The sequence below is a fragment of the Rissa tridactyla genome, chromosome Z (assembly GCF_028500815.1).
Source record: "Rissa tridactyla isolate bRisTri1 chromosome Z, bRisTri1.patW.cur.20221130, whole genome shotgun sequence".
Lineage (NCBI taxonomy): Eukaryota > Metazoa > Chordata > Aves > Charadriiformes > Laridae > Rissa > Rissa tridactyla.
The window spans coordinates 17,179,280-17,205,846 of NC_071497.1; the positions used below are offsets into that span (position 1 = coordinate 17,179,280).

A 26,567-nucleotide genomic window follows, 5' to 3' on the forward strand; every position below is an offset into this window, starting at 1 on the left:
TGTTTTGAAGAGACTGTAGATGCTGACTGAGCAAACCATTTAGAAACAGAAAAAAAGCTATTTCAGTAAATGTTTCACCTTACTTCAATATAAATAAGCTCATGTGGACACCATCAGGCTACTATTTCTTGCATAGAACTTAATGTTCAAGATGCAACAAACTCGTCCAGACAGTGCTGCGGCCATCAAGGATGCAGAACACTACAGCAACTTTTAATTAAAAGTGAACAGCTTCACTCGTGAGCAGTGCCTCAAAACAGCCATCCTTTCTTTAGCACAAATATCTCAACTTGGTTTCCCGTTGAGTTTATAGATCTGCCTGCAACGTACTTCCCATTAGCACGGTTGGCAGGCCTGCTTTGCAAGCACAACACGCCTGCTGTCACCTCTCCATTATGGAGCACAAAGCAGAGTTAACAGCTGTCAGAATGTATTATCAGGGCAACAGAGACTGAAGTTATTCTACAGAGGAGAAAAAGAAAAACATGTTTGTCCTGGACCTGAGTAACAGAGGGAGCTCTTAAAAATTAAATTCTGGAGCCTAGAATAACAAAGCTTCAAAAAAAAAAAATACTCCCAAGATAAATACTGACACTGCAACTATGTAAGCCAACTGGAATGCAAGTCCACTCCTTTTGACATATACATATAGAGGGTATGAAGGCAGACATGCTCCTGTATATGTTGCTAGGACAAAAGCTTTGTATACGTGTGCTAGACACTGTGCAAATAAACCACTACACTAACATATATAATATTTTCTGCCTTTCTTCTGCAAGCTAGGGAAAGGAAACGTGCAGGGCAGGTTGGCAGTTAATGTCAGTGACAGAGTCTCATCATATGTGGCAAAAAGAAAAATGGATGGGAAGCTACACTACCTAACTTCTTACCCTAAATGTGAAAAGGACATATTAAAAGGCTTGTCTTCAGCCAAACTTCATGTCAACTGGGAAGCTGGAACAGGACCAGAACAGGACTGGAATATGTCCCACAAAGGCTGCAAAGTGTCCATTGTTAAAACATGAGCGGGTACAGCCCTGGGCAAACCGCTCACGGTGACCCTGCTTGAGCAGGGGGGTTGCATTAGATAATCTCAAGAGGTCCCTTCCAGCCTCAGTGATTCTGTGGTTCTGTGAAATCTTCATGCAATATTAGAAGAACTGTCTCAGTTTTTCTGAATTTCAATTGAATTTCAGTTATCAGGACGTAAGAAATAGCTTCAAAAATTGTAGGCCTCTTACAAAACTAGGGAAGGCAAAATTATTTTGAAACGTTTTTGATTTAATAGCCTTTTCAGTCACTAACCCTGACAGGTATGCCAGTTTCATCTAAAGGGCCCAGAAAAGATCAGTTATGATATTCAGACTGGCAATGACAACAATAAATGTTGGTGGATTCTTGAGGGCAAATACGAAAGATACTTTCAAACCTTCAACTGAAGTGAAAATTTTCAGATGCTACAGTGAAACCTTTCTGGTTTTGGTAGTCATTACTTCTGTACTTAATTGAAATGTTAAAATACAAGTCATACTGGGCATATTTTTGTATTTTCTTTTGTTGTTAGACAAAAGGATCCTTGTCAAGATATCCCGTGTTCCGGTTCACCTAGTACTCAGGGCTGGGGTGGTAAGCTCTGCATAGTTCAGGAGTGTCTTTAGGTTGCCATTTCTGCTATTCTCCTTGCCCTCCCACTTTATTACCTTGGATATTACAGTAAAGATAATTACTCTCCACAGCTCTTCATGCTTTTGAGACTCTGACTTCTGAAAACACATAGTTACAAGTGAAACTCTGTGACCGCATAAGCCAGCTGAGCCAATGTAACAATTCCATGCTGTTTAGGGCTGCCCTTATTCCTCACATCCTTATGCCAGCGCAGAGGATCAGCAGACATCTTTGTAGCAGTTCTTTTTGGCTGCACTAGTTTTTACCTCATAATGCAGTGAAGTCTTCCTAAGGGGTCAGAGAAGCGCAAGATTTAACACACCGGGAGTTGCAAGCGTATGTGAAGCAGGAACAAGGAAAGACGCTCCCAGCTGGTGCCTGACTTAATTTGGTAACCACTCATCAGTAAGACTGAGCTTCAGGAACATCGAGTTACAGCCTGTCCTAGCACTGTGTTTGGACAGCAAAGTTTTTCTGGATCTTGTGTCCTCAACTGGCTCATTTCCACATGTACTATGACACCATCTTCTCAGTGAGGCTGATACCAACTGTATTACGCTCTGTGCTGTACTATATCATGGAATCACAGAATGGTTTGAGTTGAAAGGGACCTTAAAGATCATCTAGTTCCAACCTCCTGCCATGGGCAGGGACACCTCCCACTAGACCAGGGTGCTCAAAGCCCCATCCACCCTGGCCTTAAAAACTTCCACGGATGGGGCATCCACCACTTCCCTGGGCAACCTGTTCCAGTGTCTCATTACCCTCACAGTAAAGAATTTCTTCCTAATATCTAATATAGCTACACATATGTGGAACACATCTAGTTAAATTTTAGACAGAACATGTCTTCTGTGCACAGATGTCCATTCTAAACGGCTAGTGGCTCTGTCTCTACTACTGCAATACCCACCAAAGCAAACTCTAAGACCAAACACTGATTTCTTCACCAATCACGGCAAGAGAAAGCTAACTACCACAATGCTAGAGCTCATCTGCAGAAGACGGTTTGTAGGGTTTGTGTAGAACTGTGCAAACTTACTCATTCACATGCATTTCCAGCCACAACAGCCTGCTCCATTGACTCCTCCATATGCAAAGTACATTCCAGCTCATAAGAACACACTATATATTACTTATAATTAGAGCTGAATTTTTTATTCTCTCAAGTCCATTTCTCTGTTTGGAATGACGACTTTTGCTTCATATAGCTTAATCATGGGATAGAAATTCCTCCCTTGAGAGTAAAAACCTGACAGAACCAAAGTCGCTCAAGGAATACAACTGGTTATTATGGCAATCCTCCTCTTCTCTGACTGGACTGGTTTAATTCACTCTGAACACTACAGTAAAAACTCAGTTGCCAGATGTAGTAGTATGCAGTACCTGTTTCATTAAGAGAGGGGATACTGCCCAGGAACAGAGATTCAGATAACAACAGCCCCTAATCCTGTTTCTGTCAATCTGTTTACTAGCTGATCCTGACATCTTCCTAAGCCTTTAGTTTCACTTTCTGCAAACGATCACAACTTTTATAAAATGTAAAAAATGAAGAATATTCTGAGAAATAGACACTGTTAAAAAACGCCCAAAACAACAAAATATCCTACCTGTCAACTAGGCAACACATGCAAGTCCTATACTTGCCTGAAAATACCTTCTACCTTCCTGTTTGTAATGAAAAACTTCAACTTGTAATGACTACTGAAAAAAAACCAAACAAACAAAAACCAACCAAACAAAAAAAACCAAAACAAAAAACAAAAAACAAAAACCAAGCACAAACACCCCAAACCCAACAAACAAAAAACATGCCAATTTTCCCCGTCCTTTCTCTGATTTTTTCCTATTATTTATCTTCAACAGCCAGCCTTTGGGACCTGCCCAGCACCATCCCAGACATCCAAGATGCAGTAAAGAACACTAAGCTTTCCTTTACTGTGTAAAACCACCTCCGCAGAAAAAATAGCCAGGCAAATGTTCTCCAGTCTGAGGAGCATTTTTACACAGTATCAGCCAAGACAATACCAAAGACCTTAAGTGCACTAAAGAATGTGCTCAGGTATTACACATTCTTTAGCCATCTGCTTATTAAAAAGCAGTAAAACAACTGATTGTGGAATGGTAGATTACTGAAGATGAAACCGCTTCTGATGACAAAAGATTAATGGTTAAACTGGTAGGTAGCCAAGGCCAGTAGGATGTTTTACAAAAAGCATCTTTGTTTTAGTACTGCTGAAAAGCAAGTAGATCTCTTCCAGCACAACTGAAATTTCCAGATTCACAATGGTGGTGTTATTAATCAGTAGCTGCCCAGTTGTGTAGGGATGGGGTCAGGAAGGCAAAGGTGCAGCTGGAGCTGAAGTTGGCAAGGGATGCAAAGAATAACAAGAAGGGCTTTGACAGGTACATCAGCCAGAAAAGGAAGGTCAAAGAAAGCATAGCCCCCTGATGAACAGCACTGGCAAACTGGTAACAACGGACAAGGACAAGGCTGAGGTACTGAACAACTTTTTTGCCACACTCTTCACTGGCAACCTTTCTTCCCACACCTCTCAAGTGAACGGACCTCAGGGCAGGGACTGGGGGAGCAAAGTCCCTCTGACTGTAAGAGAAGATCAGGTTTGTGACCACCTGAGGAACCTGAACATCTAGAAGTCTATGGGACCCGATGAGATGCATCCCAGAGTCCTGAGGGAACTGGCTGTTGTAGTTGCGAAGTCACTGTCCCCGATATTTGAAAAGTCATGGCAATGAAGTCCCCAGAGAATGGAAAAAGGGAAACATTGCACCCATTTTTAAAAAGGTTAGAAAGGAGGACCCTGGGAGCTACCAACCTGTCAGCCTCACCTGACAGATCCTCCTAGAAGCTATGCTAAGGCACGTGGAGGACAGGAAGGTGATTTGAGACAGTCAGCATGGCTTCACCAAAGGCAAATCCTGCCTGACCAACCTAGTGGCCTTCAATGATGGAATAACCACATCAGTGAAAAAGGGAAGAGCTATGGATGTTGTCTATCTGGACTTCTGGTAAGGCTTGACACAGTCCCGCCCACATCCTTCTCTCTAAATTGGAGAGATACGTATTTGATGGGTGGACTGTTGGATGGATCCTGGGTGGATAATGAATTGGCTGGATGGTCGCATCCAGAGGGCAGCGGTCAACAGCTCAATGTCCAGATAGAGACTGGTGACGAGTGGTGTCCCTCAGGGGTCTGTACTGGGACCAGTACTGTTTAATATCTTCATCAATGACATAGACAGTGCGATTGAGTGGACCCACAGCAAATTTGCAGATGACACCATGCTGAATGGTGCAGTTGACGTGTGTGAGGGATGGGATGCCACCCAGAGGGACCTGAAAAAGCTCAAGAAGTGGGTCCACGTGAATCTCATGAGGTTCAACAAGGCCAAGTGCAAGGTCCTGCAGATGGGCCAGGGAAACCTGTGTTATCAGTACAGGCTGAGGGATGAAGAGACTGAGAACAGCCCTGCCAAGGAGGACTTGGGGGTGTTCGTGGATGAAAAGCTGGACATGAGCCAACAATGTCTGCTTGCAGCCCAGAAGGCAAACCACGTACTCAGCTGCTTCAAAAGAAGCATGGCCAGCAGGTCAAGGGAGGTGATTCCGACGCTCTACTCCACCCTAGTGAGACCCCATCTGGGGTGCTGCATCCATCTCTGGAGCCCGCAGCACAGGAAAGACATGGACCTGTTGGGGAGGGTCTGGAAGAGGGCCATGAAGATGATCAGAAGGCTGTAGTACCTCTCCTATGAAGAAAGGCCAACAGACTTGGCGTTTTTCAGCCTGGAGAAGAGAAGGAAGACCTTATAACAGCCTTCCAGTACCTAAAGGGGGCCTACAGGAAAGATGGGGAGGGACTCTTTATTAGGGACTGTAGTGATAGGACGAGGGGTAACAGTTTTAAACCGAAAGAGGATAGATTTAGATTAGATTTAGATTGGATCCATAGATGTAATAACTGCTTATTTACACTAAAATGAAAACTCATTTCAAGCAGACAGGTATTCTCATTACTTCAATACCCTTCTGGTACCACAGTTTGACAGATGTTGATGAAGTTGAAAGTTTCATTGATACGATGGGCCTGTTAAAGTAAAGCTAAACAAAGCATTGATGCAAAGTTGCATTATACCGTAAATGAATCATGAGTGCAGAAGAGAAAAAAACACAGCAACTGAAGACCCTTAACACAGTCGTGATAGCAACTCACATGGCAGACCTGTGAACGGAGGCTCAGCTCGTAATATGAAGGACAAAGACATCCCTGGTGATCAAGAGGTAACAGACACGGGGGCAGGGGATGGGCAGGAAGTGGTTGAGCTGTAATCTCGCTGCAACATTATCACTCTTCACTTTAATTTATTGTTGTATCATAAGCCTAACTTACACAGCAAAATTACACAACCTTCACTTAAGATGTGAGAAAGACCTGTGAAAAAGCCTATAGAAAGAAAATAACTACAGATAGACCTAAGACTGCTCACACAGGATTTACTGATAGCTTATAGATTTAAGAGGAGATAAATGCACCACAAGGAAAAGCATAAGATGCGATGGGGAAAAAAACCAAACATGCCATGGGTGTTTGGGTTGTCGGTGTTGGAGTCAGTTAAAGGTGGCAACTCAATAACCCAGAGCACTTGCTACAAGAGGCCACAGAGGTTGGCCTTTCTTCTCCAAAACAATGCTAGTCCAGCCAACAGTGGTATTTTGGGTACCATTTTGAAGGCATTGCTACAATTTGGGGAAGGGTGGGGGCACAATATTCTTCCTTCTTCTTTTTCTTTTTTTCCTCACTGCTCCAGATAATGAAAGGAAACACAGGACTACATAAAATAACATTTGGCAAATGAACACGCAATCTAGGTTATTGTTATTTTCCACAAAAATGACATCCAATACTTACTGTGCACACATGAGGCCAATTCTCAAGCTGACGGAGCACTGCTGTGCTAAGCTCCTCCCAGTACATTTCCCGGTAGATCTGTGGCATCTTTGACACCCAGACACCACTGCTGCACTTGCTCAGAATCTCTATAATGCGACTTTGAACTTCATTGACATTAGCAGCAGAAGGGGCAGAGGCAACAGTATGTGTCTCCGCAATGGAAGTTTTCAAGTTATCTGTTAAACAGAAATACAGCCTTGAAGTAAATGTAGCCTTGTCAGCAAAGAGAAAGACAGATGATTACCTACCTACTTAAAAAGTAAACATAGGAGCTGCCAGCATTACACCAACTTTAAAATGCCCAGCACAGCTGTTTCAGTGACTTTTTATTGGAAAGTGTCATGGAAACATCAGACATTTAGCAATTGACCTGAAGGTGAATTTTCAATCACTGTAGTTATTTTCATAAGAAGCTGCTAAGTGTTTCCTCTCATGGGATCCTGGAACAGGTTACAGAACCTTCAGCTGCACTGTTCCTGTGAGGTTGCACCAAGGCAGTGTCCCAAGAGGAACACAAGATAATTTCTTTATGAGTACAAACACAACAACAAAAATACAGCAAAACACCCAAGGATGTTCTTCTAAATTCAGACTGAGGTACAAAACAGATGAATGATTTGCCTGTCATTGTAAGATATGTCCTGAGGAAAAGTCTGAAACCAGCACCCAGCCTTTTTGTGCTCCTGCATTCAAGGATGCCCCTCCAGCTGAGCAGGGAACAGAGACAGCAACTGTCCAGCTACTTTGGACAGTTTCATACATTGTGTGTAGGAGCACAGCGGTCATTATTCCAGTTGGAGGTTCACATCACTAGCTTGCCCGCTCCCTCATCTCTACTCCTCCCTTTAGAGGGATGTATTTGCTACCAGACCTGAAGCTTCACAAATCAGCCTGACAGGTCTCAAAGAAAGCAATCATAATTTTACAAGTCCATCAACTGCACAACTGCTGTGAGACAGGCATGCAGAAGGGTATTTCTGTGTGCTGCTTGCTCCTGAAAGCCAGGATTTCACTCTCCTATATCAGATCCCTACCCTGGCAGTGAAGTTAAGCATACTCCTCCTGTTTCCAAGCTACTCACACTAGCTTTATGATTGGCTTTGACACTTACTACACAAGGATTCTCCTAAAAGACAGAGGGACATACAAGTAAAAACCATGAAATCAGAGTGAAAAGGTCCACTCACAGAACTTTGTCTTTCACACAAACCCATCTTCATTCAAAACAAGCACTAAGACGGATTTTTCTTAAGATGACACCCAATCTAATGTGAGTAGTTAACAAAAATTTTCTTCATGGACAAACATACCATTTGAATCTACGGAAGAACTTCTGGACAGGTGAACTTGCAACTCCTTTTGAAACCGTGGTGGGACAGTTAGTCTCTTCTCAGACCTAAAATTGAAAAGAAAATTGCTTTAAATCATTCTCCTGGCTCCAAATAGCATTCCATTTTCTTACAAGACCTATACATAAAATAAAATGTGTGTCTCATACTTCTAGCAGGTGCCCTGCACAAGATCAGTACTCACAATGTCCTGGCTTGGAAGACAAGCTGACCAGCAGTAACAAGACAGATCAACAGGTAGTTTCTAGTTTTTTTCTTATTATCCTGATTATTGTGAGAAACAAAATGCACAGTAAAAAGACATTAGCAAAAGGAAAGCATCTAGGCCTCATAACACAGTTGATGGTCTTACACTTCATACATTCAGCCTCACTATTTTGGACTTTTATCTGGATGGCATCTCAGTCTTGCTGTTGAACATCATTATGCTCACCTTTTGGTAGTCGTATCAGAGCCTTCTGGAAGTATTTGGCTTCAGAATTCAGGGGAATACCTAAAACTACACAAAAACTCAAGGTGTTTTCATGGACACTGCTGCTACACTGTTTAATAGAATCCTCTCTGAAGTGCTCTCCCACAGAAAGTATACAAGTGTCAGGCTCGCAGGTGTTCTTCTGAGGTGCCTCAGAGAACAGCGGCTTATACTGGGAGCACATGCAGCACAATGAGCTCCTGACAATGAAGAGGTCACAGAATTGTGTAGCTCACTGAGACTGTTTTGAAAACCATCAGCTCTGGAATGATTACATACAGTGCAAGCAAAACGGAACAAGACTCGTAGCAAAGAGTTCAAAGACCAGGACCAAGCACCTCACAAAGACACAGAGAATCAATCACAGAATACCAGGTTGGAAGGGACCTCTAAGATCATGTGGTCCAACCCTTCTTGGCAAAAGCACAGCACCCTGTCCAGCTGAATCTTAAAAGTATCCAACATTGGGAAAACCGCCACTTCCCTGGGGAGATTATTCCAATGGCTGACTGTTCTCATTGTGAAAAATTTCACTTTTGTGCCCAATTGGAATCTCCCCTGAAGTAACTTATATCTGTTACCCCTTGTCTTTTCCATGTGACTCCTTGTAAAAAGGGAGTCTCCATCTTCTTTGTAGCCACCCTTTACATATTGGAACATGGTGATAAGGTCTCCCCTAGGCCTTCTTTGCACAAGGTTCAACAAACCCAATTCTCTCAGCCTTTCCTCATACGGCAGGCTTCCCAGGCCTTTGATCATCTTGGTGGCCCTTCTCTGGACCCTCTCATTCCACATCTTTCCTGCACAGCAGTGACCAAAACTGAACACAGTATTCCAGGTGTGGCATGACAAGCGCTGAGGAGAGTAGGATAATGACTTCTTTATCTCTGCTGCTGATGCCCGCGTTGATGCAACCCGGCATCCTGTTGGTTTGCTTTCCCACTGCAGCACACTGTTCGCTCATGTTGAGCTTTTTGTCCACCAGGACCCCCAGGTCCCTTTCCACAGAGATGCTCCCAGCCAGGTGGATCCCAGCTTGTGCTGCACTCCTGCATTATGTCCTCCCAGGTCCGAGACCTTACACTTGTCCTTGTTGAACTTCCAGCCTATCCAGATCTTCCTGCAGGGTGGCCCTCCCTTCAAAAGCGTACACTTCCCCACTCAGTTTGGTGTCACCAACAACCTTCGTCAGGGTACACCTGATCCCGTCATCCAGATCACTTGTATTAAACAGCACTGGGCCCAGTATCGATCACTGGGGAACCCCACTTGTCATAGGTTGCCGCTTTGAAAAGGAGCTATTTGCCACCACCCTCTGTGTGTGCCCTATCAGCCAGTTCCCCCACTGCACAGACCACTTGTCTAGACTGTAACGCATCAGTTTCCCAAGGAGGAGGCTGTGGGGAACCGTATCGAAGGCCTTGGAGAAATCCAGGTAGACAATGGCCACCGCTCACCCCACATCAACCGAGCAGGTTATTTTGTTGTAGGAGGTGATCAGGTTTGTCAAGCATGATTTATCTCTGGCGAATCCATGCTGGCTTTTCCCAATCACGTGCTTTGCTTGACTTGTGAGAGCCCCTAGGAGGATTTGTTCCATACCCAAGAAAGAACTGCAGCAGAGACATCAGGGCGGCAAACGCACCAAAACAGCTCTCCACAGACACATGGCAGGTTGTTTTGAACACTAAGTATTTCAAGACCACAGCAGCCACGGTAGATGCACTGGGCAGGCTCTGCAGACAGTCTCTGTTCAAGAGTCCAGTAAGGAGACTAGACACCTCTGGAGATCAGCGTTCTCTGGAAGAAACCACGAACTTCATCAACCACAAAAACACCAAGGGGAATTTTCCCAGCATCACCTGGGCTCTCAGAAGGTAGGAGAGGGGTTAAGTATTATGCTGAGGCTAGCAGCAACAGGAAGTCAATACTAGAGCAGTATTAAGGTAACCCTATGTGCCTTCACACTGACCTTTAAGCAGAGTAGAGCCACAAATCAGAAAGAGACCTCCCACATTACACCTCTTCTCAGCAGCATCTTACAAGACTTAACATGAACTTGTCTCCCTCACTTTTTTGCTGTCCCCATAAGATGAAACCACTGCTCCTCCATCAGCTATGGGGTGTCACTTGTACCAAAAAGAATACTTCTGTTCTGGGTCACATGCCACAGTGTTAGCCATGAGGACAGCCAGTGCACAGCACAGCATTTTCCAAAGCAGGAAAGGCATGCCCAGAAGCTTTGAGCAGCAGATCAAATACAAGCACATTTGTGAAACACACAAGGGACGGGACTCAAAAAGTACAAAGGCCATTTCACTGACATAAAACCCAAACACATGTTCACACCTTGTACTTGTTGGGTATCTAAGAAGCCTCTTCCAACACTCCACCTGCATCACAGGAAAACCCTCTACCTTCTGGGCACAGCTCAGATCCCCTCACAAAGCAGCAGCAGTCTTTTCTTAGAAGGTGTGCTGTGATCGGCCATGCACACCCTACAAGAAACCCAGGATCCTACCAGGAGCCCACCTCTCTATACATGTGTTTATCAGTATGGACAACTCCAAGATAGACAGATACCCAAGGGAAAAAAAACCCTTAAGAGAAGCAGACTCAAAAGACACTATCACCACTGCTAGGCAGCAAGCAAAAAAACCTCATGGGCTAGCCACATGGGTAATGGAGACAGTCCTGCTACTGCTGCCTCCCAGTAGGAATCCGTACCTGTGTTCTAGTCCTCAGTGCCACACATGATTTCTACCACCTTAGGCCACACGCTGGGTGACACAGATGACATGAATGCAGTGTAAGCCAGCAGGAACTGCAGCAAGGTTTCAGTGAGGAAGACGGCAGATGTTTCCCTCTCAAGCCATGCCATCTGTAACACCTTGGAAAGGAACCCAGAACAGAGGATTGATGATTCCCTTATGTTGCATGTGAAAGAAAACTGGATTTGGAATCCTCTCAGTATTAAGAGATTTCATGTGGTTATCTTCCCGTGTTTCTGCTGTGGTTCAACGGCTTCCCATGCAACAAAGTGGTGCTAACATCAGCTTTGAGCCCAGTTCTTATCTGTTTCGAGCCTTGCAATCAGACAAGGATCCTGTGATGTACAGCTTGCTCACACAGACCATGGTCTTATCACTCCAGAGATGGGATGGAACACAGGCAGACAGCAGCAGGGCCAACACACTTCTTCCACAGCATGCAGGTATGGACAACTCAGCTGCCTGCAAGGCCTCATGTTCCTCAGCTGCTATAAACTGCTCCCAGCAAGAGGCCTCCTAGCCACACCAGCAACAAGAGAACACAACAGCAGTCCGGCCCTTCATAATTGCCTTACCAGCCATGCAGCCCTGACAAGTCCCCATGCGCAGCTGTAGCTGAGCAGTTACATTTCACTTCCACAGACCACTGTCTCAGAGTGAAGGGATGATGTGCTCTTCCCCGCCTATCACCTTACCTTGGTAAGGTCCATGTCATCCAGCTCCGCTCTTTAGCCCTTGGACAGTGCTATCTCAACAGCAGTGCCAGGTGGCAGCTAGCGGCAAATGCTGCCTGCTGGTCAAAGCAACGGGGTCACCAAGCATCTCAACCTGCTCTCATCCATGCCATTGCTTTCCAGCTTCACGGATCTCTGCAGTTAGCCTTACAAGAAAGGTCTTTCCCATCTTCTGTGGGTTTGCAGGTCCACAGCAACATGCTCGTGACATGCACTTACTGAGTGATTGCTGCTATAAAGACAGCCTCTCAGATCCTGAAACAGGGTCTGCAAAAAGGCCTAGGAGGGCATCAGGAAACAACCTAGCACAACTTGGAGCTACCTTCAGCATCTCCCCCTTGTCATCTGGGTGTGACAGATGGGGAGGAGAAACAAGCCTGTTCCCCTTCCACCCAAGACTACGCAGCAGCAAGCCCCAGAAGCTGTGGTCATGAAAATCTCTCAGCAGAACACCAGGGAGTGCTAGAGAGGTGGGACACAGACTTTGGCAGCCACGAGGGAACTGTCATTTGAAACCTCACTGTGGGGCTTCACTGAGTGATGCTGGGTGGAGCACCCAGACCAGTCAGCACTCAGACAAAGCCTGTTACTGGGAGGACATCCTGCCAAGGCAAGTAACACAGACCTCCCACAGATGCTCAACAGAAGCAGAAATCAAAGACCCTTAAGTGCAGTCCTGAAGACACACATGTGCTTTGCTACAACTTCGGTAAATGGAGGGGCAGAAGGGCAGGGTGGGTCTCAGAAAACAAACCCAGAGAAACTGCACATGGACAGCGCCTCACCACAGATTGGGAAATAGGTCAGAGACAAGTTCTTCCACCTTCAGGACTTCTCTCAGCCAATCTCTGCTGTGATTGCTCAGTCACTCTCACAGGCAAGCGCTGGCACTGCTGCTGGAACAGTGCCCTCGAGTCTGTGCTGGCTACCTACAAGGCTGGTGTGAGCCCAGGGTGACTGTGGATGCTGCTCACACCTCCACTCATCTGAACACTGTTTTGAGGTCAGGACCTCCTGGATCAAAGCAGCTTTCCCTCCTGCAATTCCCAGAGCACAAGCAACTACAGCAGCACTGTGGGCACAAAACGCCCCCAAGCAGCAAGGACATCTGCCATGGATCTTGCCAGTCCTGCTTCAAACTGGCCAAGTTGAAACAAATCAATCCAGTCACATGGGCCACTACGCAACCTTGCATTAAAACAAAATATGATCTTCTTCTCCATAAACCCTTTCTCTAGTAAAGCTAACAGGACAGCATTTGGACCCTTTGCAACAGCACAAGATGTTTTCTCCTCTAGAAGTACCTGGGCCAAAGTACACTTTGCCTGTAGCTTCTCCTCATGAGTATGGCAGGAACAGACACCAGAAAAAAACGCAGAACACTATTGCCAGAAAGAAGCTCAGGGGTACCTGACAGAGAATAACAAAGATGAAACACAAGATGGAGTATACTCCATTAGAAGAGCCAGAATAGGGCGGATATCGACCTAATTTTATTTCAAGCATAACAAAGCTTCAAGTACTACAAAAAACCTCTGACCAGCAACTGACCTGGTGAGAAATGTAAGTGCTCTTTTTGCTGTCTGTCCCAGGACAAATTATCTCTCCCTTTTGGGGAAATGCCACTTAAAAAAAAAAAAAATCAAACTCATCTGCAAACACAGAAAAGGGAAGGCCTGTGCACACCTGCTCCCATCATCTCTCTGTCACAGCAGGATGGCTGGGCCCTTCTCTTGTCTCCTGCAGCAGCCTCCTCGACAAAACAGAGCACAGAGCTGGTGACATCTTTCTCCGCTGCAGATCCACCCAGCTTGCTCAGGAGCAGAAGAACGGGGATAGCTCAGTCCACACTGAGTTATTAGGAGCTCTGGCGCAGACAGACAGGCCCATCTCGAGTCTCCCTTCTCCTGTCACAGTCCCGGCCTCATCACCTTCACCTGTCACATGCAGCACGTCTCTCTTCCCTGGCCTCTACCTCCAAACCCTCCGCTCCTCACATGGCCACTGCCAGCTCCTCTGGCTTCCCCGCTGCTCCCGCCACTGCTGTCCTCTCACCCACCTCAGCTTCACAGCCTCTGGCTCCTGCCCCCACCACCACACGCCTCCTCACTCCTCCAAATTTCTGCCCAGCCACGCTGCTGCTACAGCCAGAGCCCAACTGCCCCCGAGGAGCACCTCCTGCCCACGAGAGGAGCCCTGCCCCACAGCAAAGCCCCGGCAGATCCAGCCGGCAGCCACAAGGCTGCCTCACCCTCCCCGGGGCACCTGCTCACTCCATTAGCACCAGCACACGGGGGAACCTCCCAGAAAGCACCACCAGCAGAGCACTGCCATAGCCAAGGGCCCTTCGCCGAGCAGCAGGGAGGTCACGAGGCGGTGCTATCAGCCATTAGTAAAATGCTGTGCACTCGGGCACAAAAGCTGAAGCGGCTGCTGCTCTCACGGGGGCTCTGAGCACATCCTCATCTCCCGCTCTGGCACCCAGACCCATCCAGACATGGGACTCAGGCAGGCGACTGGGGCAGGATGCGCCTGCTTTCTGTGGGACTTCCAGAAAGAACAGGCTCCACGGCGGAATTAAGCTGTCATTCTGCTCCGTGCCACCTCACCGCTATGCCGCCATGGAAGCGGCACACCACTGCCATTTCCATTCAGCGCAAGGCTCATTTCCAACCCATCCCGCTGACCCGCAGAGGATTACCACCACAATCACAGCTCCAGCGGACTTAGGCAGCCACAATGAGGGAACACCAAACACCTTCTCGCCAACATCAGCTGATGGCCCAGGGCGGACAAAAACAACACAGAAAGAAATGATGGGGCCAGCAGTTGGGTAAGCCACCTGGATTAGAGAGGCTCAAAGTGGGACGAAAACCAGCATGTACTGCTAACCCAGCGAAACTGCAGCTCCAGCCTCATCTCCATTCACCCAAACACGGTCAGGCAGCCGCTGGGTCCAAGCACAGTGAGAGGGGACACAAACGCTAACATTGCAATGGAGAAGTCAGGCAAGAGGTAAAGAGCAGCTGCCTGCAGATAACCAGGACTCTGAATGCACAGTATCGCCTGTCACCTACACACAGACCTCCTGCTTTCTATCACGCTGGCCACAACAGCTCCCAGGATCCTGGGCCTGGCAAAAGCGACATCCACACACACCCTTGGCGTGACACCTTTGGCCTCCTTTCTCCCCAGAAGAAGACATGAAGCAGGCCAAGAGCACAGGTAGCTACGGCAGCATCCAAAAAGACGAAGGATCACCGTCTTCCTCTTCGGTACCGACCCACATTCAAACTTCACCTTCCACAAGGGTGGGAGCCTGCATTCCCACGTCCCAAAACGCACTACTAGCACAGCAGCATCCAAGGCTCCACCACACTTCATTTCACCTCGCTTACACACACACATGTGCACACACTGACCTGTTTACCACAGTGACGTGCCTCTGCATGGGAATTTCTTTAGATGGTCCACTCCCAGTGGCTGGAGGCAAGGCAGACCGTGCACTCTCCACAGTGGGTTTCACCACTCCACACGCCACTCCTCTGCCTCGTGGTGGGCGAGGAACAGGCCTCTTGCTGCCTTCTTCTGGCACGCTCAAAGACCTGGGCTGTCGCAAAGTTCCTTTGGGCTTTCCTAAAGAGTTTGCAGATGCAGACATGAGTAGCACTCTCCTCCACGCAACCCAGAGTTCAAGCACAGCACATAACTCCCTCCAGGGATCCCATACTTCTCCAAAAGGCGGTTAAGAGGGATGCTCTCAGCCATGGTTGGGGGGTCTCTCTTCTACAACATCATGGCATGCACCCAAGGACTCACAAACCACAATCCCCAGCACTGTGTTGCAGCAGGGAAAGAGACAGAAGACCCATCTCCCCTTACACTCTTGGAAAAGCCATGCACCTGTGAGGTACCACAACAGGTCATGCCTCAGGTGGAACCTGGGGTCAGGCTGCCCTTTACCACCCAATGGCGGCAGAAGCAGCTCCCAGAGATGTAGCACATGCAGCCTAACTCCCATCTCCTTGGACACCTCCTGCATCACCCCCCAAGGCATTTCTTCTTCTCTACCCTGGCTTGCAAGCACTCTCCTCCCAAACTCCTACCACACAGCGGTCGTTACCACATAACACCTGCAGAGGAACACAACAAACTGGCCCTCAGGGCACACTGGGATAAACAAACTCTTGGTCACTTCGCTGGTCACTTGCTGGCCGCACCACACCAATTTGGCCAGGCTCAAACAGCTCCAAGGGGTACCGCCATGCAAGACATGAACCAATACACGTTTATAAACATTGTTTAATTGGGATATGAGTCACCATTGCAGCTTCCCAACTAGAGGGCACACTGTTGGCATGGTCATAGGAGAGCAAGAAGCAGCAAACAGACAAGAACAGGGGAACACAACAAACTGTGAGACCCACTGTTGCTCCAAGATGCCAACTCACAAGCAGATGGGCCTGATCCTGGGATACCCCCCTGAGAGCAACACAACAACAGCATGGCAGTGAGGGAAACCTGACCCACATGCTCTGGGAAAACACTGCTGCACCAGCTTACGCAAAAGGCACAGAGATGCAAACAGCAGCCCTTGGGCATCAGCAATGTCGTGGCACCAGGGAACTTGCAGCAGCACCAGGAGCTGCTGAAACAGCAACAGACAATGCTGCTGGGGCTCCTTCTCACTGCAAGAGCACGGCTCATCCCTGCCACTCCACAATGGGCTGAGCTTGGCCTCAAAGAGCAAGCAGGCTCATTGCCACACTCCTCACCTGCATGTCAACCACATTCCTCTCAGAAGCATGGGCAGGTGGAAGTAGTCAAGTGTACTCTGAGAACTTTCTTTTAAAAGATCATTGACATCTCATGTACACACTCGAGAAGGGCTTCCTCACTGACCATGGCTTGTAAGCAAAAGCACACTTGTCAACAACACTCCCTGCTCCCAGAAACTCCTTCACTGGGACCACGCAACTTGTGGTCATTAGTAACACACCCTCACGGCCAAAACTTTTGCTCCAGCAGCCACACAGTTCTTTCACAAAGGCAGGCCTCCATAGCTGCCTGAGGCTTACCTGCTAATGTGACTGGAGACGTGTTCTTCAGCCTCATCTGGCAGTTCACTTGCCGTCCCATTTTCCTCTTGGAACTCCTCTGCCGGGCCACCAGTTGAGCAATTGGCACTGTCTCGCTGCAAGCAACAGCATGGCAAGTGACCTTGTTTGACAGGGGGGAAACAGTCAGTGAGGTCCAAGCTCGTCCACAGCCCGCAGAATGACTTGCAACTATTTCCCTGCCTGTAACTGCTGCGTCACGTGGGCCTGCAGACAGTTCAGCAAAGTCTTGAGCAGCAGACACAGGCTTGGAGACCACCCTCTCCTTTTGCAGTGCACCTCAGAAATCAGCACAGCAAACAGCCAGAGCCTCTCCATCACCTTCCCACATTAGGGCCCCACCAGGGAACAGCCTGGTTTCTCATCCCCATCCTACAGGCTTCGCTTTAGAGTGCCAGGAAGCCACAGGCTTCCAGCCTGCCCTTGCTCCTCCTGCCAAGGCTTGCCAGGGGCTCTGGCACCACTCTGACCCTGCTGAGCTCGGCTGCCTTTGACCCACTTACCAAAGAAGTGGCATAGCCACCCTGGCTGCACAATTCCTCTGCAGGCACCGGGCTGGCTTCCAACAACAGCCCGGCCTCGGGCAAACCCGAGGCCACCTCCCTGGCCTCCTTAACAGCCTCTTACCTCAACCTCCCCTTGCCGTGTCTCAGCCATGCTGCCACAGGCCATCCCTTGAATGGATCAGGAACACTGCTTCATCAAACCCCAAACCACATGCCTAGCATGTACTTTGCCTCACAGTGGAGATGCAAGCCCTAACTTTTGGGCCATTCAACTGCTAACAGCCTGCAAAGGCAGCTGGACCAGTACTCCTCCAGGGCTTCACAAGGACGCAGGCAGCCACCCAGAAACCCCCAAATGAAAAATGGGAATCCGTGATCTCGGAGGCTCTCTCCATGGGTCTCAGCCATGCTCTGTGGCGGTGGTACAGGCTGAAAAAGGGGCCCTCACACAAAGCACCATTACCCTCATAACCATGGCCCCAAACAAGCACAGCGTCTGACAACTCAGCACAGAAGAAACTCAGGGACTTGGCCAGCACCTCTGAAATTTAGCAAACAGCAGCTCCAGAAAGGATCTTTTCCCACAAGCAAGGCAGGACAAACAAAGCAGAAAAACCAAGTGCCAAGACAAAAAAGGAAGCAAGCTGTTGCGGCTTAGCAATTGCTCGACAGTCATCCTCAGTCTCTAGGGCTGACCCAAACAGCCCATGAAACACGGGCAAGGGAGGACAACACTAGGAAGAAGGCAATACTTCTGGCCTCCAGCAGAGCACTCCAGCTTGTCCTTCCTCTCCTCTTTCTCCTCCCCTGCACACCCAGCATCTGCACTGGGCTGGGTCAACATACAGCCAGTGAAGGGAGGTTCTCTCCTTCTGAGGGACAGCTCTCACTTCCAAGGACCTCCTGCTAGAAATCAGGCAGCGTACCTGCTGCGCAGTCAACACATATGCAAAAAGCATAGCAGCAGCCTCACCACTGCAGTGGTTAAAGGCAAGGAATCACAGAAAAATTGAGGCTGAAAGACATCTCTACAGACCATCTCATATAGCCTCTCTGCTCAGACCAGTATCAACTAGACCTAGCTGCTCAGGATATTGTGCTGTCTAGGGTGCAGTATCTCCCAGGATGGATCCTTCTCAAGCACTCTGTACAGCTTGTCCCAGTGTTTAGCAACCCTCCCTGAAAAAAGGTGGGTTTTTAAATGTTTAAATGGAATTACCTGTATTTCATTTTGCTCCTGTTGTGTCTTGTCTGTTCACAGGATACCACTGAGAACTGGCGACGGAGGCTGGCTCCATGTTTTTTTACTCTTTCCAACAGGTATTAATACACATGGATAAGATCCCCCTGAGCCTTCCCTTCTCCAGAATTATAGAATACCAGGTTGGCAAGGACCTCACGGATCATCTGGTCCAACCTTTCTCGGCAAAAGCACAGTCTAGACAAGGTGGCCCAGCATCCTGTCCAGCTGAATCTTAAAAGTATCCAACATTGGGAAAACCGTCACTTCCCTGGGGAGATTATTCCAATGGCTGACTGTTCTCATTGTGAAAAATTTCACTTTTGTGCCCAATTGGAATCTCCCCTGAAGTAACTTATATCTGTTACCCCTTGTCTTTTCCATGTGACTCCTTGTAAAAAGGGAGTCTCCATCTTCTTTGTAGCCACCCTTTACATATTGGAACATGGTGATAAGGTCTCCCCTAGGCCTTCTTTGCACAAGGTTCAACAAACCCAATTCTCTCAGCCTTTCCTCATACGGCAGGCTTCCCAGGCCTTTGATCATCTTGGTGGCCCTTCTCTGGACCCTCTCATTCCACATCTTTCCTGCACAGCAGTGACCAAAACTGAACACAGTATTCCAGGTGTGGCATGACAAGCGCTGAGGAGAGTAGGATAATGACTTCTTTATCTCTGCTGCTGATGCCCGCGTTGATGCAACCCGGCATCCTGTTGGTTTGCTTTCCCACTGCAGCACACTGTTCGCTCATGTTGAGCTTTTTGTCCACCAGGACCCCCAGGTCCCTTTCCACAGAGATGCTCCCAGCCAGGTGGATCCCAGCTTGTGCTGCACTCCTGCATTATGTCCTCCCAGGTCCGAGACCTTACACTTGTCCTTGTTGAACTTCCAGCCTATCCAGATCTTCCTGCAGGGTGGCCCTCCCTTCAAAAGCGTACACTTCCCCACTCAGTTTGGTGTCACCAACAACCTTCGTCAGGGTACACCTGATCCCGTCATCCAGATCACTTGTATTAAACAGCACTGGGCCCAGTATCGATCACTGGGGAACCCCACTTGTCATAGGTTGCCGCTTTGAAAAGGAGCTATTTGCCACCACCCTCTGTGTGTGCCCTATCAGCCAGTTCCCCCACTGCACAGACCACTTGTCTAGACTGTAACGCATCAGTTTCCCAAGGAGGAGGCTGTGGGGAACCGTATCGAAGGCCTTGGAGAAATCCAGGTAGACAATGGCCACCGCTCACCCCACATCAACCGAGCAGGTTATTTTGTTGTAGGAGGTGATCAGGTTTGTCAAGCATGATTTACCTCTGGCGAATCCATGCTGGCTTTTCCCAATCACGTGCTTTGCTTGACTTGTGAGAGTCCCCAGGAGGATTTTTTTCATAACCTTCACAGGGACTGAATAAGACTGATAGGCCTATAATTTCCTGGATCCTTCTTTAAGCCCTTCTTGTAGATAGGGCGAAATCAACAGTCCCACGTCTCTGAGCCCTCCATCAAAGACGTTCCAGTCCCTTCATCATCTTCACAGCCATTCACTGAACTTGCTTCAGTGTGTCCCTGTCTCTCTTGTTCTGAGGAGCATGGGACTGGACACAGGTTCCCTGATGTGGTCTTCCCAGAGCTGAACAGATGGGAATAGTCACCTCTGTCCGTGTGCTGGCAACCCTCTTCCCAATTCAACCCAGTACGCTGTTGGTCTCCTTTGCTGCAATGGCACATTGCTGCTCACTGTGAACTTCGTGTCCACTAGGACCCCCAGGAATTTCTTTGCCAAGCTACTTTCCAGCCCGTCAGCCCTCAGACTGTACAGGTGCATGGGGTTATTCTTCCCCAGGTGCAGGACTTGGCATTTCCCTGCATTGAACTTCATAGTGTTATTTCACTTCTCCAGTTGTTGAGGTCCCTCTGAATGCACTGCTATCCAAGAATCCACAAAGCAAGTCCTGCTCAACTACCTCAAGTCTCCTGTTTATTAGGTTTGTCCTTTTCCAACTCCTAAAGCCACATTTCACTCTCTCCTTACAGCTGCCACAGAGAAGGCACTGATATCCAAGAGTCCACAAGGCTCTCAGCAGACATAGTATTAGAGGATAAGAAAGGCTCTCAAGGCAATGGGAGGATACCCGATTACACCTTGCAAGGCCCTAGTTAGAAACAGATGGCTATCTGCCAGAGCCACTATGAGGAAGCATTAAATTGCATCATTACAAATGTTCCCAGAGGTTCCTGCATTTATGTTACTGATGTAGCTGCAGCCAATGCAGGCTTGGAGCAAGTGAAAAAGAACCCCAAACTGGACATCTGCTGCAAAAGGGCAAATTCTGACAGTTGTAAAAATGCAGCAAGGGAACCTCTTGCTTAAAAATAGCCACATTTCCAGACATCAGCAAAAAAAACAGGACACCTCTCGTCACACTCTTTCACAGCTAACCAGGAAGAACTAATTCTCTGTTCCCAGCCATCCATATTCAGCTGTCCTAACGAGGGAGCTCAGCCCTGCTGTCTCTCTAGACCTGCTGCGACAGTGCTGTGCATTGTGCCCAACATCTGCTAGCTTTCTGCTCTCCCACACTCTACATAAGTGTTCAGGAACCCAGACATGGCTCCAACAAGGGAGATGCTTCAAGCCCTCCACTCAAAACAGATCATCTACACGTCACGCAGCTATGCCAACCACCAAGAGAATGCCTTCTGACTCCTTTGACAAGGAGAAGGAGACTTGTCAAAGGTCCTGGCAAGCTGATTCCAAGCTGGCAGCCACCATGAGACACAGGCTAGTGCACCAAGACCAAAGAATAAGGGAAGACTCTCCCAACATACTAATATTCTCTGCTGAGCACTGGTCCACCTTCTCCTTGACCTCTGCACTGACTCCTTATACCCTGTACACTTGCTAAGCTGAGGTAAAAGATGACGCTAAGCCCCACCCTGAAGAGATGATCAAGACACATGCACACAAGTTAACCTTCTTTAAGGTCCCAGGACAACCCACCAATATTCCCCCGAGAGTTAGAAATGCCGAGACAGGGACCAGAGCTCTACAGTCACACAAACTGCCTTTCTAGCCAGAACTCCTTTTCCTGGGAAAATGCCCTGCAACCTTGCACCTTTTGCAAACACAACTTCCAGTCTGCATGCAGACACAGGAAAGTAAGGGGCTCTTGGTTTATGCCACAGCTTCCAATTCTCTCAAGATTAGTGCACCACACACATGGTACAGTACTCTTCTCAGAAATCCACGGCACAGGCAGAAGTAAAGTTATACACACTTCACAAACACAAAAGCCATTTCTGAACTGTAACTGATTCTTACCTCTCCCATTTTGTTCCTTTCCATTCTGACCACTCCTGGGATGCTCTCCAAGTAGCCTTGCAGTGTGCCATGTCCTAGGTGCCTGAAGGGAATCCAGTCGCCGGTCAGGGATTTGTATTCACCCTGAAGTTCTGACAAAGGTACTCCATTTTTAAAGGGATGAAGAACAGCTCGCACTGTTTTTGCAATAAGTTCAGGGTCCTGCATCTTCACCTGTAGCCCCTCCATTCCAAAAGAAAAAAAGAAAAAGCATTTTTTCATACACAGGCTGAAAATACTAACTTTTACTATTCAGCCTCCCTCCCCAAATAAGCAAGGATTCAGTAGCTCAGTGGCTCTTCTTTGGAGACCTTGATACTTCTGGGTACACTTATAGGAGGCTGGTTCTGCCAGCCAAGTGGGTGGTATGAAATATACGGGACATGACATTGTCAAAAAAAAGCAGATGAAGGAGCACAGCAGCCCCCGTGCATGGGCTGGCCCTGCCAAGCCAATCACCACAGACCACGTGACCAGAAGAGGGGCAGGGCTGCCACGCAACTGGCCCATGTCACTGCCTGCAGAGCCAGGACTTCCACCCGCCACCCCCCAACTTGGAGCCCAGTGCCCTCTCCACTCAGGTCCCATCGTGGCATCAGGTAGCTCACCCATGGCCGCTCCTTGCACACACAAACCCACATGCCCGCACGAATGCCCACAGGACGCGTGTTTGCTCTGCCATATAAATCGCATGCACCCGGGCCATGCCACGTCTTACCCACAGGCGCACGATTCCTCAAATCCACAGGTGTCTCTTCAGAGAGAAAACCCCACAGAAGCAAAACCTGCTCCCTGCAAGCCAGGGGCTGCCCACAGGAGGAGCACCACAGAGCCAGTGCCAACACCGCCCCTTCTCATCAAGAGGCAACTGCCCTGTCCGGAGAAACATGCGCCCACCACTGCGGCACCGGTAAAGGTGTGAGCAGGCTGCTGCCTCATCTCCAACAGCAACTTCCCAGGTGCCACAGGCTGCTGGAGTGCCGGTGGGACACTTCAGGAGGCTGGTCAACAAAGGATGTGGTTTCAAAGTGGGTGCCAGAGCTGCCTAGAGCCCTCCCACCCCCTCAGCTCACAGGTGGGCGCACACTCCAGGCTTCTCCAGGGCCATCCAGCCACACTCACAAAACACCGGGGAGACCCAGGCACAAGTGCTGCCGGGCAGGCGCTGTCCTCCGGGGGAGGTCTTCTTCTCGCAGACCCTCACTCCCCAAAGGGACACTCTCAACAGAGAAACCTCCCCACCAACATCGTGGACTGAAGCCGGACGGAGCTCTCCCACAGCCCTGGAACTACCCTGCTCTCAAAATGTGTGCTGCATGCAGGGTCGAGTCCTAGCGCTGAGCTGCCCTTGTGCTTCAAACACCCCAGCTTCACCCCCCAGCAACTAATGCCCAACGTGAGCAGAGTCACTGGTTCCGGAGAAGGCCACCTCATGCTCCTCAAGCCCCTCGAGCTCAAGACACAAGAGGAGACTCCCTCACCTCCAGGCACACGAAGGCGACCAATTGCCGCTCGCATACCTGCGTGGTGCTCGCTCCAAACGGCAGCAGCACCAGGCAGCTGCAGCCGCAGTACGCTGTGCAAGACGCCATGGGAAGGTCGTCTGTGCTGCTCTCGGCAGAAGCAGCCCCTCTCCCCTCATCATTTCCCTTTATTAGAGGAAATCACCCTGGGCAACACACCAAAGGGAAGAGAAATCCTAAACCTCAGCACATTTCAGACACCGTGCCACACATTTCAGTCTACGCATGGACACCAACACTGTCTCTACCTTCCTGCACCCAAGGCCACGACGGCCCAACCCAGGTGCCGGGCAAGGAGACACAGCACCAAGTCCTATTCTTCACCATTCCTTGAATGGTTTTACTTTATGCGCGCAGGGCACTCCACTGATCTGACCGCGTCTCTGTGCGTGTACACATACAGTTACACATAGGTACACCCACGCACCTACAACTATTCAGACAGCCCTGTGTATACATGTGTTTATACAGGCATGGCTCCTTACCCCACCAATTCCTGCCCTTCCCGGTACAGTGTGGTTCCCTGACTGATCCTGGAACAACCTCTACCACAGCCACCTCCACAGCATCCCCTGCTCAGCTACAGGACACAGCGTTACTGCACCCACAAGGAGGGGCACACGCTGCTCACGCACACTTGCACACCTCCAGATGGCAACAGGCGGCAGCCACACAGGGCATTTAGATCCTTCCCTCATCCTTTTAGAAGCTTAGCAGCTGGTGAACAGAGCTTCGGGAGGCCCCCCAAAGAGTAAGAAGAGGTGGTGGTCACCTGCCAGAAGGAAAAGACCCAGGAAGTTCATTATCTCCTTTGGATCCGCTCAGTGTCATGGTGATATCATGTGTTGGACAAATGCAAAAGTCTCCACTTGGTATTAACATTTCAATTATATAAATAAACAAACCCCCAAACATTGAGAAATGCACCAAAACCACAGTTTTGTCCGCAACTGTGTTCCAAGTAGCATACACACAAGAGGTATGGAAAAGTCAGTGAAAAGCATTTTTGGGGCTTTTTTCTCTACTCTATCTTTTAAATAATATACCCAAATTCATATTTCATTAATATGGCTCTTAAACGTCCTCTTACCTGAACTATCTGAATTGAACTTACTGCTCAGAAAAAATTAATGCAATATCCATTACAGCTGGGCAGAGTGACAAGGAAGAAAACTTACAATAACCTGGGAAGGCAGTTTCAAAGGTTGACACTGTAATAAATAGAATCATGTTTGTTAATCAAATCAGGCTTTCTTAAAGGCTGGTGAAAAATTACAATGTTTCAACTCTTCACATACTTAAATCGCAGGCATCCAGTGTGCTATCTGGTGCACTTTGACACCTCAAGGTCTAAATCACAGGCATCCGGTGTGCTGTCTGGGGCGCTTTGACACCTCAAGGCCTAAATCACAGGCATCTGGTGTGCTTTAACACTTCAAAGGGAAGAGCTAAGTTGTGCGATAAGCTGAAAAGAGTCTCCCCAAGGACACTGATAAAGATGAGGAGCCTTCAGCCTCACGACCACCAGGAGGCGGGACAAGACCGACCCCCTAGCAACACGTCGCTCAGACACAGAATATACCAGGATTGACACATATACGGGAACCAGAAGAGTATATAATCAGCTACTTTCGGGAAGTGGGTGTGCGCCGTTGGCGGAGCAAAGACTCCCCGGCCGCCCAGCGCTGTTTTGCTTGCTGCCGCTTGCTTAATAAACTAATTTGATTAATTGGACTGGTTCCTGTCAATTATTGGGCCACAATCTATAACAACACACAAGAGTAACTTCAATAAAAACAGAAAGGGGGTGACGACGTGGGGTGGACAACATCAAGCCGCTATCAGATTGCTTTGTAGTACACAAACACTAAAGAACTCAGTTAGATCAGAACTAGCAAACAGGATACCATAAAATATATGCTCCTAAATTATATTATGAGGAGCAGCCATGAGGGCAATTCACTTAGTTAAATGAGATGACAAATAGTAAGGTACAAAGGTTAAACTGAATGCAGTCTTCAGTTTACACCTCAATGATGTTCCCATTCCTACAGCTATCAATAATGCAGCAGACTTGCAATGCAGTGCAGTAATGACAACAGTAAGTAACACACTGATACATTAGTAGAAAGCTACACAGCTCAGAGCATGTCCGAACCTTTTTTAAAATTATTTTTGTGGTCAGCTGCTGTAAGGTTAGGTCATTCAATAGTTACGGCATTCACCTGGCAGCTCACCGCATCCAGACGGGAGGACAATTCCTTGGAAACACAGCCCGAGGAGCCTCTATCTGTAAGCCAGGACACATCATTCAAATCAATCTTCTCCGGCATATGAACAGAAACTTTTTTCCAATATTCTTAACACAGATTACGAGCCTCCAGTTGCAGAACAATCTCCATGCTGCAGATTATTACTCAGGCTAACAAAACAAGGAAGTGAGGACACTTTTTCTGCTTAGAATAACTCCCTCACAGCCATACTTTTAGAAGACTACAAACGCAACCCTGCGGAACGCAAGTCTCCTCAGAAGGCACAAAGTAGTCGCTAACCCGCTGAAGTCGGGACACCTTCTCTGACCACCGAGGAGCAGCAGCCCGTCGCTGACAGGCAGAGCCTGGCCCTCCACACTGCCTCTCCCCCCAGCCCGGCAGCGCTTATGCCCGGCGGGGCTCCGCTGTTTCCTTACCACCACCTCACCCCAGGGGCTTTCAGACACCAGCCGAAGCCGCTTCGCCCTGCCGCCGGTAGCCGGGGCCGGGCCGAGCGCTACCGCCTCCCTGTGAGGGGACGGCGCGGCCCCGCCGCCCGCTCCCCTTGCGCCGACTCAGCGCCCGCGCGGCCCCACCCCGCACTCCT

General features: G+C 48.5%; 1 protein-coding gene across 22 annotated transcripts in view; it reads right to left on the minus strand.

Annotated features, from left to right (window-relative positions):
* TDRD7 (tudor domain containing 7) overlaps positions 1 to 26,567 on the minus strand; it is a 48,163-nt gene extending 21,596 nt beyond the window's left edge. For 4 of the 22 annotated variants that reach the window (XR_008463848.1, XM_054185964.1, XM_054185954.1 and 1 more), the window contains exons 1-6: positions 25,934 to 26,567; positions 22,147 to 22,368; positions 17,043 to 17,184; positions 15,387 to 15,600; positions 7,949 to 8,034; positions 6,597 to 6,814 (exon numbers count right to left, since the gene is read on the minus strand). Coding sequence is in view for 21 of the 22 variants with exons in the window: in XM_054185964.1 (XP_054041939.1) it covers positions 6,597 to 6,814; positions 7,949 to 8,034; positions 15,387 to 15,600; positions 17,043 to 17,184; positions 22,147 to 22,368; positions 25,934 to 26,041 (990 nt within the window). In the remaining variant the exon portion in view is untranslated. Of the gene's footprint in view, positions 1 to 6,596; positions 6,815 to 7,948; positions 8,035 to 10,061; positions 10,224 to 15,386; positions 15,601 to 17,042; positions 17,185 to 22,146 lie in introns of those variants that run through there. The other 18 variants (XM_054185972.1, XM_054185970.1, XM_054185962.1 and 15 more) reach the window with 18 other exon arrangements.